At 35.6% G+C, this 13552-nt stretch overlaps 1 protein-coding gene across 5 annotated transcripts in view; it reads right to left on the bottom strand.

Moving 5' to 3' along the window:
* Positions 1–13274, bottom strand: part of PKNOX1 (PBX/knotted 1 homeobox 1) — a 34387-nt gene extending 21113 nt beyond the window's left edge. Inside the window, exons 1-3 of one of the 5 annotated variants that reach the window (XM_058185077.1) lie at positions 13125–13274; positions 5078–5210; positions 3152–3242 (exon numbers count right to left, since the gene is read on the bottom strand). In XM_058185077.1, the coding sequence (XP_058041060.1) occupies positions 3152–3202 (51 nt within the window). In that variant the 5' untranslated portion in view covers positions 3203–3242; positions 5078–5210; positions 13125–13274. Of the gene's footprint in view, positions 1–3151; positions 3243–5077; positions 5211–7169; positions 12072–13124 lie in introns of those variants that run through there. The other 4 variants (XM_058185081.1, XM_058185079.1, XM_058185078.1 and 1 more) reach the window with 4 other exon arrangements.
* Between the last annotated feature and the right edge of the window lie 278 nt (positions 13275–13552).

Genomic DNA, 13552 nt, shown 5'->3' with positions numbered 1-13552 from the left:
ATGTTTTTCAAGTGCTGTCTATGCATAGCTTTGGTTTTCCATCCACTTAATCTGTCATCCAGCTGTTTTTCCTTATATTCTGCCTTTGTTTCTATTGTTTTTATAATGTTCTGTTTTTACAGCTTTCAGCAATTTTTCTGTACATTCACATAGTCATTCAAACTTCATTTTTCTTCTTCTACAGTTTGATGGATTTGCAATAGCCCTCTGCCCCCTATTCTTCTTGGCAGGTACAACCTGTCAATGTTAACCAAAAATAAGACCTCCCCGGATAATAAGCCCAATTGGGCTTTGAGTGCATGTGCTAAAATACCCCGCCCCCCCAAATAAGCGCTTGGCCTTATTTTCGGGGAGATCTTATTATTTTGGGGCACGTGGAGCAAGATGGGGCTCCTCTTGGTGTCTTACCTGATTTTAAGCTGTCTCCCTAACCCTAACCAGAGGAAATGGCGGGGCCCGGCTGCGCATGCATTTAAATATTTTCTGGGGAGCTTATTTTCAGGGAGGGCTTGTTTTCAGGGTGGTTTGTTTTCAGGGACACACAGTAATATACAGAAAACAGCTGAGAAATTAGAAGGGGTGGTGGAAGGGACAAACCAAAATAAAATACAAAAAGATAAAATCAGGTAAAATCAGGTAAAAATACTGAAAAGACAGCAATAATAAATACTAAAAATCAAATAAACAATACCCCAAGAGCTTATAACAGAATAGAGGGTGGGGGAAAGGGAAGATCTTTTAAAAATAATGAAAGGGTCATGGATGGATATTCAAAAGATGCAGCAGAAGGAGATAAAGGGTAAGACAGAGGGAACAATGAGTTTGTGTAAAAATGCTAGAAAGACATATAGGATTCTAAGAGAGAAACATAAAAGAATCCCTAAAAAATCAATAAATGATGAAATCCTAAAAAGGCTGAGAAATGATGGATAGAGATATACTATTTTGCAATATAGCAACAATAGAATTAAGTGGAAAGTTTAAACTGGGAAAATAGTAGTACATAAGTAGGTAATAATGGAATTTATTATAAATACATTAAGATTAGGAGACGGAAGACTAGGATTAGGTATATTTAAAGGTATTATTATGATCAACAGGACGTAAAAAATATATAGGAAAATATAGTATTTAATGACTATAAATTCAGGGAACTTAAAAGATATAATCTTGGGACTGATTAAATCTTACTGATAACAGATTCTATTGGTATTTATAGAAAGTTGAGATATTAAAAATGTGGTGGAACACACCAAGTGATAAATTGGGAAAATAGTAGAATATTGATTGATACACAAAATAATATATAATTATAATGATCACATTAAGGCTAGAAGTTGGAAGACAAAAATTCTGTATATGTTAATTGTATTATTACTGTCAGCACTGTGTGAAAAATATGTCAACCCAGTCATTACACAGTCCACAAAAAAATGGTTGTTAAAGTAAAACTGTGAATAAAACATATACCCCACTCCAAAAAAAAATCTGCTTCCAATATGCCTAGGTATTTGTAACTGTCATCCTTTGCTAATGCTTACATGATGCTTGCATTTCCCAGTTCTATTCCTTCTATTTTTTCCATTTTTCCTTGCTGCATGGATAATTTAGCACATTTTTCAAGTCCAAGGTTCATTCTGATGTCACTGCTGAACTGTGTTAAGTATTGATTCAAGTTCAGTGGGGCTTTTCGCATACAGTTTTAAGTCATCCATGTATAGTGGGCTTGAGATTTGGTATCCGTTTTGTGTTTCGTAGGATTATTGTCAGTGGAATTAATGCGATGAAAGTAGTGGTGAAAGTGAGTCCCCTTGGAAGATTTCTTGTCTGATGTTGACTTCACCAATGTTCTCCCCTTTTGCTGTTAGAACTGTTTTCAATTTTTTCATATTTGCTTTCAAAAATGTACGTATATTTTTGCTGATTTGAAAGTTTTCCAGACAGGCATTAATCCAGCTGTGGGGTAATGAGTCAAATGCCTTCTTGTAATCAATCCACGCCATATTTAAATTCATTTTTCTTCATTTTGCATTTTTAGTACCATTTTGCCAATGAGGAGATGATGATGATGATGATTGATGTGCCAATGAGACTTAATTAAGCATCTTTCTTAGTTTGTAGCACATTGCAAATCCAAAGCCACTAATTTGTTTGGAATAGAAATCCAATCTTGTTACAGGGCAAAAAAGATGAGTGGTTTTCATTTCTAAGCAATGATAGCCCCTAGTAAAATGGCAGATTTCTATTAAACTGGCTATAATTCATTTTACAGTAGGTAATGGAAGAAAACAGATCAGTTGAAAAGAAAAAAACACATTTGAGAACCTCAGCAGTATCTTATTTGAAAACAAAAGTGTTATGATGAAAATAAAATCAATGTTGTTCATTCATTCATTCATGTAGACTTATGTAAGCACACGTAATGACTCACAGTTTTAATAAAATATAACTAAAACAACTAAAAACCATACAAAAACAATTATTTAAACACTATCAATAGCTGAATACATTTATAATATTCAATACAATTTTCCCAGAATACTTAAGGCAAGGAAAATAAATTTAAATTAGCAGAGGCAAAAAGTCCCAGTTTGGTTCCTAACATCTTTACCTCAAATTATTATTAGGAAGTGCTGCCATTCAGATTCTACCCTGGTTATATTCACACTTCATGTCTACTCAGCTTTATTTTATTTTACTTTATTTTATAATCAACAATATACTGGTAGAATCTAATTGACTCTTCTTGCTTGTTTTCTTCTGACAGTGAGAAGATTCAAACAATTACAGAAAGTCTTTCAAGATATGATGAATGAATTTGGATTCTGGATCTTTAACCCTTCACAATCCAGTGTTGAGAAGAGACATTAATTGGTTGTTTGGCAAAGAAAATTATAAAAATTATAAAATCAATTTGCATATTATACTAAACAAACCAGGAAGTATTCCTTGTAATCTGTTTAACTATTGCTATTGGCAAGAAGAGTCAAGTAGACTATTTATTTAATCTAGACTAATAAAGAGATAATATCCAATGTGGAATCCATAAAAAGTGTAAAAAAACGAAATGGATAATGTACAAGTCAGAAGCATGATTTTTGTATTCTATAGGTAATTCATATCATATGAACTTTTGTAAAAAATCTCTTACTTGTTGCCCATCTTGATAGTTGTCTATACTTAATGTCTGTGTTGCCATCATGGTTACTGAAGTCAAATCATATCTTAGTTCAATTTTTTTGCTGAAAAAATCCCATAAAATATTAGTATTTTTAAAGAAAATTATAGAATTGATGAAATCTGTGTGCAGTTGAAAAATGTGTTCTTTCATATATATGCCTGTTATTTTCATAAAATACTGATAATCATAATTTTTGTCCTAAAATGGGTTTTCACATGCCAAAAAAAAAATAGAAATGTACCACAAAAATATCTGAAAGAAAATAATGCAAAACCAACCCTTTCTGGAATTAGAAAAATGTTCTTTCAGATTATTCGGTTGAAAGAATATGGATACTGGTGAAGTCATGGGATCAGATGGTATAACAAACTGGTTCTTTTTAAGTCCCTTCTAGTGTAGCACACTAGTGTACACTCTTTCTTTCTGAAGACTGTTCAATGGCTAAACCAAGGAACAAAGATTAACTTCATGATGTTTCTCAACTACAAATTTTTGTATTTATTTGTTGTCACATTTACAGGCACCCACCCATTTATAACTACCTTAATTCTTCTCTCTCACATTCATCATATCTTTAATTTACAAAAATTTGATTTATATGTCCAGCTCAGCTGTATATTTTTGCCATGTGGTTTTGAAAATGGCCATATACAGACTAGAAGTAGCCATTTTTGCTATGATAAGATGTTGTTGTTTTTTAATCACCACAGTTTATATCTGTGTAAATACAGTTTGTACACTTTATATGGATGAATCAGTCCACAGAGTTAAATAACAACCACTCTTTGGTGATACCAAGCTATTATGTATACTGTAATAAGAGTAGGCAAAATATGCAGTTTTCAAAAATTAAAGAAAACATGCAGAAGTAGCCACATGAAAATATTCTATGTAAGGTAATATAAATTGGTTTAGAGCCATTAACTTATAGAAGAATCTGTATCCAATAATGGTGTTGGCGAAATAGCTCTTTCTTTACTTTGCTTTACACATTTTTAAAAATCTCCAAAATTCTCAAAAGTAAAGGAGCATTGAAGGAAGCAAGAATCTTCAGGGGTTCTTTTGCTCTGAGGTTGACATTCAAGAGATATATAAGTTGGAAACAAAACGAAAGAAAACAAAATAAGGAAATTATCAGGTTAGAAAGAACCACAGAAATGTCATACCTGGTCGATACCAATGCAGGAAAATCTGCTTCACATTCAGATTATCATTTAACAGTTTTTAAAACAAAGAACTTTATTTTATAGAAATACAATACTGTCAAACAGATATATTATCAGGAACCTTTTTCATCTATACCCATCAAGTGATATTGTCTTGTGTCAATATCCATCACTGTAGTACTATTCTTTCTCAACTGGATAACTAAATCTCTCACCAAGCTGGCCATTGGGCCTCTTAGGTTGTGTCTTCTCTCTTTCTGTGACGACATTATTGTCTTATTCTCAAAACAATAAGATATTAATTACTAAAGTTAAAAGGTTTTAAATAAATCTGCCCTGTATTTTTTAATTTTGCATGGAAATATAATTCAAACAGTGAGAATCAGGGTGCTGTATTTATTAAAGAAACAAGTTCTAGTGGTGAAAGGGATAAATATATCAATATAATGTAGCAGCATACAAGAATATGAGCAGATTATCACATAACACTTCTCTATTTCCAATGACTCTCTCTGGAGACATTAATAGAAAAATCTTGCAATTGCAATCTTTAGGTACACAGATCTGCAAGATATTACACTGAAAATAATTTGACTGATGGCTAGTAAAGAAAATTCCAAGAGTCAGGACAGTGGAATTTCCTCACTGGATTATTTTTGATAAAATGACTCTGATCAGCAAGGTATTGGCTTTTGGGTTTCTTTTTTGTCGTAAGATAAATAGTGCTTACCAATCAATGCTTTTCTCTCTTCTTAGCAGATAACGTCCAGCTTTTCAATTACTTGTCATACTACCCCTCTGGTATTCATTTCCTGGGAAGGGTATGCCTAAGTAAGTAGCAGACCAATTTTCATTTAGTTGACCTAGTTATAACCATAGAAACAACAATTACTTTTTAACTATTTGACACTTCTATTAAAATAATCTGTGGGAATATAGCCACAGAATTTCATCTTTAGTGGAAGAAGAAAAAGCCCAACCAGTACATAATTTTCCCCAAAAATTCATATTGCAGATATTGGTTAAATAAAAAGATGTTTATGGAAAAAGATGTTACAATAGAAATTATAGACTTCAAAAAAAGTAGATTATAACAGAAGAATAAAAAATATTAGGAAAAGAAAGAAGTTTGCAGTGTTACATTTTTTTTTATATTTAGAGAAACATGAAAAGAATGGTAGAAGAATATACATATGACTTTTGATAATACCATCATATTCTTTGGAGAAAATAATTTATATGCCTTTGCATGAACAGAGAAATAAGAATAGCAGATTTAAGTTATTTTCATTAAAATGGAAAACCTTTCCAAAAATGATGTAATTTTTATAGCTCAGTCATAACTTATAATTTGAATTCCAAGTAGTACTGTTTACAAGAAAAAAGAACATTCAAACTTGAAATTAGTTCCACAATTATATTTTTAAATTTTCAATTCACTTTCTGATGACAAATCTTAACAACACAAGTATTTGAACGTGTTAAAAACTGAGTTGAGCTTGAAGACCTTAGCTGACATTTGATAATGACTCTTGGTGTAGATACTATGGGTCCACTAATATGTGCATATTTTTCCAACTTTATTGTGAGACAGTTTTTCCCCCTTTTGGTTGAATCTAAGATTTGCTACATCGTCTTCTTTGGAATTGATTGCTGTATTTTACAACCAACAGGATATGATTTCCACCAGTGAGAGAACATGGAACTTTGCAGATTTCTCCAAACCATTGTTATTTGTGCTTTTGAATTTTATCCATTATCATAGGTTAGCTGCTGCAGCATTGTTTCGTTTGTTATTTTACCACAAATCGAAATATTATTATTTGCTGTAGACAGAACATTTGGAAAACCTCTGCATTTTCCAAATCATTTTGAGGTAAGGTCCAAAATTCTGCACCATACAGCAACAGTACCTATAGTATTAATGATAAATAAACAAGCATACTGGTAACAATGCTTCTGCTGCTTTTTTTTCTTGCCATAGGAACTGTGTCAATGCTTGATAGGCTAATTTGATTGTTGACAATAGCTGTGGCAGCTGGTTCTGTTTCTGGACCACAGAATCAAAGTATTAAAATTGTTCAACTTCAAACTTTGCTCCATCGAAGCGGATGGCAAAGACTTTCGGTATGAGAGTGTGGATTATTAAGCCGAAAGGAAGATGCAACAGTACTGTGCTCCACTCCACTCGACAGGCATTTTATCATGAACAGAATTGCATGATTCTTTGTACAGCTGCTTCAGGAGGCTATTTTAGCAAATTATCTTCTGCAATTGATGCCACTGAAAAGCACTCTCAAATGCTGTTGCAAAGTCATTGAACAATGGTGAGCCTCTTTCCACACCTGATATGTTCCTACAACAATTGTTGTGATACACATATTTGGTCACATCTTTTCCAGGACAGAAGCAATCTTGTTCTTGGGAGTAGTTGCTTTCATTCTGAAACTATTTTTTGGATTACTACATTTTCACAAATACCTTACCCTCAAATGAGAAAAGGCTAATAGGTTTCTTTTTAATACTTTTTTAATGCTTGTTTACTAGTGTAAGTTGGGGTGCAAGAATTAATGTAGCAAATAGCATTTAAAAATAATGTAGACCAGGGGTGACAAACTTGGGTCATCATCGCAGCGTCATGTGACGTATCAGGACTTTTTCCACTTTCGCTAAACCGGGCAAAAACATATATATTATTAAAAGAATGTGAAAAAAAAAGAAATCCCACTAATGTGGAACATAAATTTAATATTTTCATAACTCTAAAATGTATTAACAAACAGGAAGCAGCAGGTGAAGCTAAGCAAGATCACATCAAATACCTGTACAATTAGCACAGGGGCCCCCCAAGGCTGTGTGCTCTCCCCACTTCTCTTCTCTCTGTATACCAATGACTGCATCTCCAATGATCCATTTGTTAAGCTACTGAAGTTCGCAGATGACACAACAGTGATTGGTCTCATTCGAGACAATGACGAATCCGCATATAGACGAGAGGTCGAACGACTAGCCTTGTGGTGCAACCAAAACAAGCTGGAACTGAACACACTCAAAACCGTAGAAATGGTGGTAGACTTTAGGAAAAACCCTTCCATACTTCCACCTCTCACAATACTTGACAACACAGTATCAACAGTAGAAACCTTCAAATTTTTGGGTTCTATCATATCACAAGATCTCAAATGGACAGCTAACATCAAAAACATCATTAAAAAAGGACAACAAAGAATGTTCTTTCTGCGCCAACTCAGTAAGCTCAAACTGCCCAAGGAGCTGCTGATCCAATTCTACAGAGGAATTATTGAGTCTGTCATTTGCACCTCTATAACTGTCTGGTTCGGTTCTGCAACCCAACAAGAAAGACACAGACTTCAGAGGATAATTAGAACTGCAGAAAAAATAATTGCTACCAACTTGCCTTCCATTGAGGACCTGTATACTGCACGAATCAAGAAGAGGGCCGTGAAAATATTTGCAGATCCCTCGCATCCTGGACATAAACTGTTTCAACTCCTACCCTCAAAACGACGCTATAGAGCACTGCACACCAGAACAACTAGACACAAGAACAGTTTTTTCCCGAAGGCCATCACTCTGCTAAACAAATAATTCCCTCAACACTGTCAGACTATTTACTGAATCTGCACTACTATTAATTGTTTCATAGTTCCCATCACCAATCTCTTTCCACTTATGACTGTATGACTATAACTTGTTGCTGGCAATCCTTATGATTTATATTGCTATATTGATCATCAATTGTGTTGTAAATGTTGTACCTTGATGAACGTATCTTTTCTTTTATGTACACTGAGAGCATATGCACCAAGACAAATTCCTTGTGTGTCCAATCACACTTGGCCAATAAAATTCTATTCTATTCTATTCTATTAAATTAATATTCAACCTTTTATTCCAGAGCAAAGTTTTATTTATTTATTCAGTTTATATGATTAGTCACTTGACATAGTATTCTGGACAGTAAACAGCTGTTTGAAAATAAAAACATCAAAAACACACCTTGAAGCTTGAAGTTCTAATCTTGAAGCAGCATTCATATCAGTGAAACCCTCCCCACCCTGCAAAATGGTTGGATACATGGATAACATTGGTCCTGCAAATAACAAAGCCCTGTGCCATGAAGGGGTTAGTAGGTGATAATCAGCACTTTGAAATACACCCAATAAAATTGGGCCTTATATCAACATTTCAGATAGAATTGCAAACAATTATAGATTCTTATTCAGAAATACAATTACATTGTATTTTTAAAAAGCAGCATTTCTGAATCCTTAAGAGAATTTGCAAGTGTTTTGCATAATTGAAGGATTATGTCAAAACACTTTGTTATATTTGTGATCCAAATTAAACTCATTTACTCATTCCACAAAGCACTTTGCCTCATTGGCTATCCCAAAGGAAGCACATTTTTTGCATGCACACACATGCCCAGAAGATCTCAAGAGAGCCACTTAGTAGCCATACCTGGATCTGCTTCCTGAAGTTGCAGCTGCTCCAAAACTCACAGCAGCTGCTTTGAAGTGCTCAGAATACACCTCTGCTGGGATGGCAAATGAAACAAAGCAGAAAAGTATCTTGCAGAATGATTTTCAGTACACAATTAAACAATCTTGACTTTGCCAGTGGGATGGGTGCAGCACAAAGCACACAACTACAATATGTTCCTTTCAAAGAGAGTAGCCAATAATCTTGTAAGTGAATTATACTTATTCTATTTGAATAGGAGTCTACTAATTATAAACAATGCCAAAACAAGCTACAGGTAGTCCTCAACTTATAACCATTCGTTAAGGGACTGTTCAGAGTTACAACAGCACTTTAAAGAGACTTAAGACCAGTTTTCATATGTATGACCACTGCAGCATCCCTACGGTCACATGATCAAAACTCAGGCACTTGGCAACTCACACTGTCCTGAGGTCATGTAATCACAATTTGTAATCTTCCCAGTCAGCTTCTGACAAGCAGAGTCAATGTTGGAAGCAAGATTCATTTAACAACCATATAAGTCACTTAAAAACTGTAGTGATTCGTGTAATAACTGTGGCAAAAAGGTTGTAAAATGATGCACAATTCTCTTAACAACTTCCTCACTTAACAGAAATTTTGGGCTCAATTATAGACGCAAGTCAAGGACTTCCTGTACTTTTACCTTCTTCAAGGAAGTAAATATTTTTATTAGTGGAAATACAAACTGTTCCAAGAGAAAAAATCACTGTGTAATTTGGTTACTTTTTATTTTGATGCTGCCATTATACAATATCATGTTTGTGATAGATTATATGTTACCATATTATGGAATTGTTCAAGCAGCTCATTCAATGGATTTTACTTGGCAATAAATTACTAGTGCTTCAGGTCTTGCTCCTAAATGCGTGCTGAATACAGCATTTGTAAACTGATATGTCAAATCATATGATTTAAGAAACCAAGGGTGACTAGAATATTTATATTTATATTCTCATTTAAGCACCATCCAGTTAACAGAATTTGTGTGATCCCAGCTCAAATAACCAATAGTTCAAGTAACTGAACCTTGAATACTTACCTCAAATCTATAACTTAATTATGCTTTAAAACTATTTTATATTAACACTGAATGTAAAGTTGAAAGTAATATCATAAAATTACATTATTTTAATAAAATATCATAGGCAAACAGTGTGCACAGTGATGTCAATTATAATTCCCAAAAGAGTAGCTCAAAGTTGTAATTCTTAAGAGGGTAGCAAAATTACAATTGGAATGTAAACATTACTGCCAAGAGTTTTATTTTAATTAAATTTAAGTAAAAAATTGCTCTTTGGATGTGGTCATCAGCATACCACTCAAATATCAAATGTAAGGCCAATTCAATTTTTTAAAAACATGCTTTATACCCAGCATTAAAACAAAAACAAAAAAAACCACAAGGCCAAGTAATTTAAAACAATTTAAATTTTTGTCTCAAGTAACAAGTTACAATAAAATAGTATTGCAAAAGGATACCAATTTATCATTTTCTTGTACCTTCATTCCTAGCCCCATTGCCTTGTAATTATAACCAAGTCTTTAATGTACTCCTAAAATAGCTAAAAGATTGTGACTCTTAGTTATATATAGTTAACTATATAATAGTTAACACAAATTGCAAACTATGGAACTGGAACAGGGACTAGAAAATCAAAGTATATTTTAAGATGAATAATTCATTTACAATATAAAAATGACCATGAGGTAGGGTCCAAGCTAAAAGCAGTAAGACAAACGAACATAAAAACAGCAGGAATAACAATACTTATTGAACTTTTATGCCACCTGACTCAACAACTGGACAGTTCACAACAACCAAAGAAACGCATCACTTCTGAATTGTTTATTTATTATTAGATTGATACCCTGCCTTTCAAAATCAATTATCGGAAAATTAATGGGAATTCAATTGATTTCTATTGTCCTATTATTTAGAACTGCCAATTTATAACGTTAGATATTCAATATTTTGCTTTCTTCAGTGAAATCAAAAATAAATTCCAACATGCAAGCAAAGTTTACTATTCTACGTAGGCACTGTATTACTGAAATTCTGATGAAAAAAGCCATTTCTAGCCAAGGCTAAAATATAGTAACCTGTAGCTTAGTAAAATTACCCACTCCTACAATCCTCACTTCTTAGTACATGACTACTCAGGAATCTTTCCTTATTGTTCATCTGTAGTATTTACCAGGACAATTAGTATTATGCAGCACTTTGGATTCAATCCCCAAGGTTTTTTTTTTTCAAAAATGCAAAAATGTAGTAACTTTTTTTGCATCAATCCCAGAAAGATACAGCTGTTTTAAAATATTGCAAATCAATCCCACATTTTATTTCCACACATTCAAAGCAGCTACTGAAGATTGAATTTGAAGTGTTTCATGGCCCTATTCAGCATTCTAAGCATCTTGGTTTCAAGACTTTATTCTAGCATTTAGCATTAGAAGACTTAAAAGATGCCATGTGTGACTCAATATTTTCAAGAATGGGGGACTTCTTCAGCCTTATATATATTCTTGGTGCCACAGGCCTCCACTTGTCTATCAAAAGATGAACCTAATTCTCATCAAGATTTCAGGAGCTATTGATGAACAATTAAGTAAAATTACTCGAGTAAGAACTTGGTTGTAATGCGCTATATGATTCTCCCAGCTGAAAAAAATTTATAGAAAATTAGATAATATACACACATCCGCTATATTTATGCATATTAAAGTTCCATTTTTTTCCAGGCAGAAAATTTGTGATTTGAAACAAATCTTTGATATTTTAGTGTAAAAACTGTATGCATGTGTGCAATGGTCATGTGTGCAATAAATTGGAAATGTCGCTTTGATTATTAAAGTTCTATTACTGTAGGTAAATTTCAACTTGCACCTAGCATTAATACTATCATGACTCCTTCAAAATCTATGTTTAAACTAATTCTGCAGCATCATTTATATTATTGCTGTTCTTGATATACAAAATCAAAATAAAGGAATCTAAAACTTCAAATGTGCTTATCGGGAGAAGGTTCTTAGTATAACTTTGAAAGATACAGTTTGCTCACTCATTTAAATGCTTAATGTTTTAACTAATGAACTGGAAAACTAGCATTCTTTTTTAAGTTGCAATCTTCATCTATCACAATAAACAGTTAGTGGTTATCACAAAATGTTTACCAATGTCAAACAGGGCAAGAAGTACACATTATCTGCTCACATACTCAGTACTTGAATCAAAGAATAATTCGTATTTCCAGGTCTGCCAAGTTCTGGCATTAACGTCATTTAGTGCCTTTTTCAATTTAGCCAGGGGATACAAATACGTGGGAGACTGTCTGCTGGTTTGAAAATGTATTGTAAGATTCTCTTCTCCCTTTTGATAAGTGGGGTGGAGAGTCTGCGAATATATATAAATATATATATTCCTGATTTTTGCATGACTGAAAACAGGTCGCCAAGCAAACACCCAAAAACGGCTCAGAAACAAAGCAGCGATAAAGCTTCCCTCCACGTTTATTGTTGACAACCAGATTACAATAACAACAATCTCCTCGGATTCCCCAATACTACAACTATGAGTCCCCCCACGTCAATTCACGTGCAAAAGGGGGATTATTTCAAGCTCCGAAAAGGCAGCTGTGAACCTGGGGAAAAACGGGGGGAGGGACGGGAAGGGCTTTTCTCAGGAGCCCGAGCGAGTTAAAAAAAGAAGCGAGCGAGGAAAAGCGGCTGTAGGGGAAACCCCGCGGATTGTTCAATTCCTCTTCTACTTCTCCTTGCCTACAGGAATGTCCCCGAAACGGCCCCTTTAAATACCGCCCTCGCGGTTCCCCACATACGCCCACCCGTCGCACCACGAACAGCTGCTGCCCTTTTCTCTCCCCCTCCCACCTCGAAGCGCGCGACACCTCCCCCGCCTCGGTGTGTGCGCGCGCCGCCGCCGCCGCCGCCGCCGCCACCACCTCCTCCTCCTACAAAAGCAACGGCCAGTCGGCGGCTGTTCCAGAAACTTCCTCACTCCCCCTCCCTTTCCTTCCTCGCTCCAGACCGCCGACGCCCCTAACCCCCCTCCGAGTAAGTTACGGTGCCTATGCCCCTATCCCGCTTTTCCATGTTGCGGGTTCACCTCCCCCTATGTTCCCCCACATCCCGGATCTGTTGGCGCAACTGAGCCAAGCCGGCCGATACTGGCGGCGGGCGCGCCGTGATGGATGGCTGGCTGGCTAAGAGCAGGTTTGAGTGACAGCGCTTACCTGGGTGCCAATCTTCGTCACACTGACAAGCGGCTGCAGCAATCGGGACCCGCACCGCCGCGACGCGCGTCACCACGCATACATGGCCTCGACCAATCGCAGGGCGCGCCAGGCGAGACGACAACACGCTTCGAAAGACGCCTCATCAATATTCAGCAAGGGAGCGGGGCACGTCGTGTTTTTAGATACGCCCTCTCCGAGGAGCGCCATACTGAAAGGGCGGGGCGGCAAGAGAAGTGCCGTCCCCTTGGGCCTGGGCGCGAGGCTGAATTGCCTTTATGAATACTCATTAGGTTGGGGAGGGTGCCACCCACCTCTCTTAGCTTGAGAGGTGGAAGACGTTTCCTAGTAGCGCCGCTGCGGATTTGATGGATAAAGCTCATGAAACGCTCCGTTCCTTGGCGCCATCGATCCGGGCCGAAGGCGCT

The sequence above is a fragment of the Ahaetulla prasina genome, chromosome 5 (genome assembly GCF_028640845.1).
Source record: "Ahaetulla prasina isolate Xishuangbanna chromosome 5, ASM2864084v1, whole genome shotgun sequence".
Lineage (NCBI taxonomy): Eukaryota > Metazoa > Chordata > Lepidosauria > Squamata > Colubridae > Ahaetulla > Ahaetulla prasina.
Note: the sequence above shows the minus strand (reverse complement) of the source record. Positions and strands in the feature narration are given on the sequence as shown.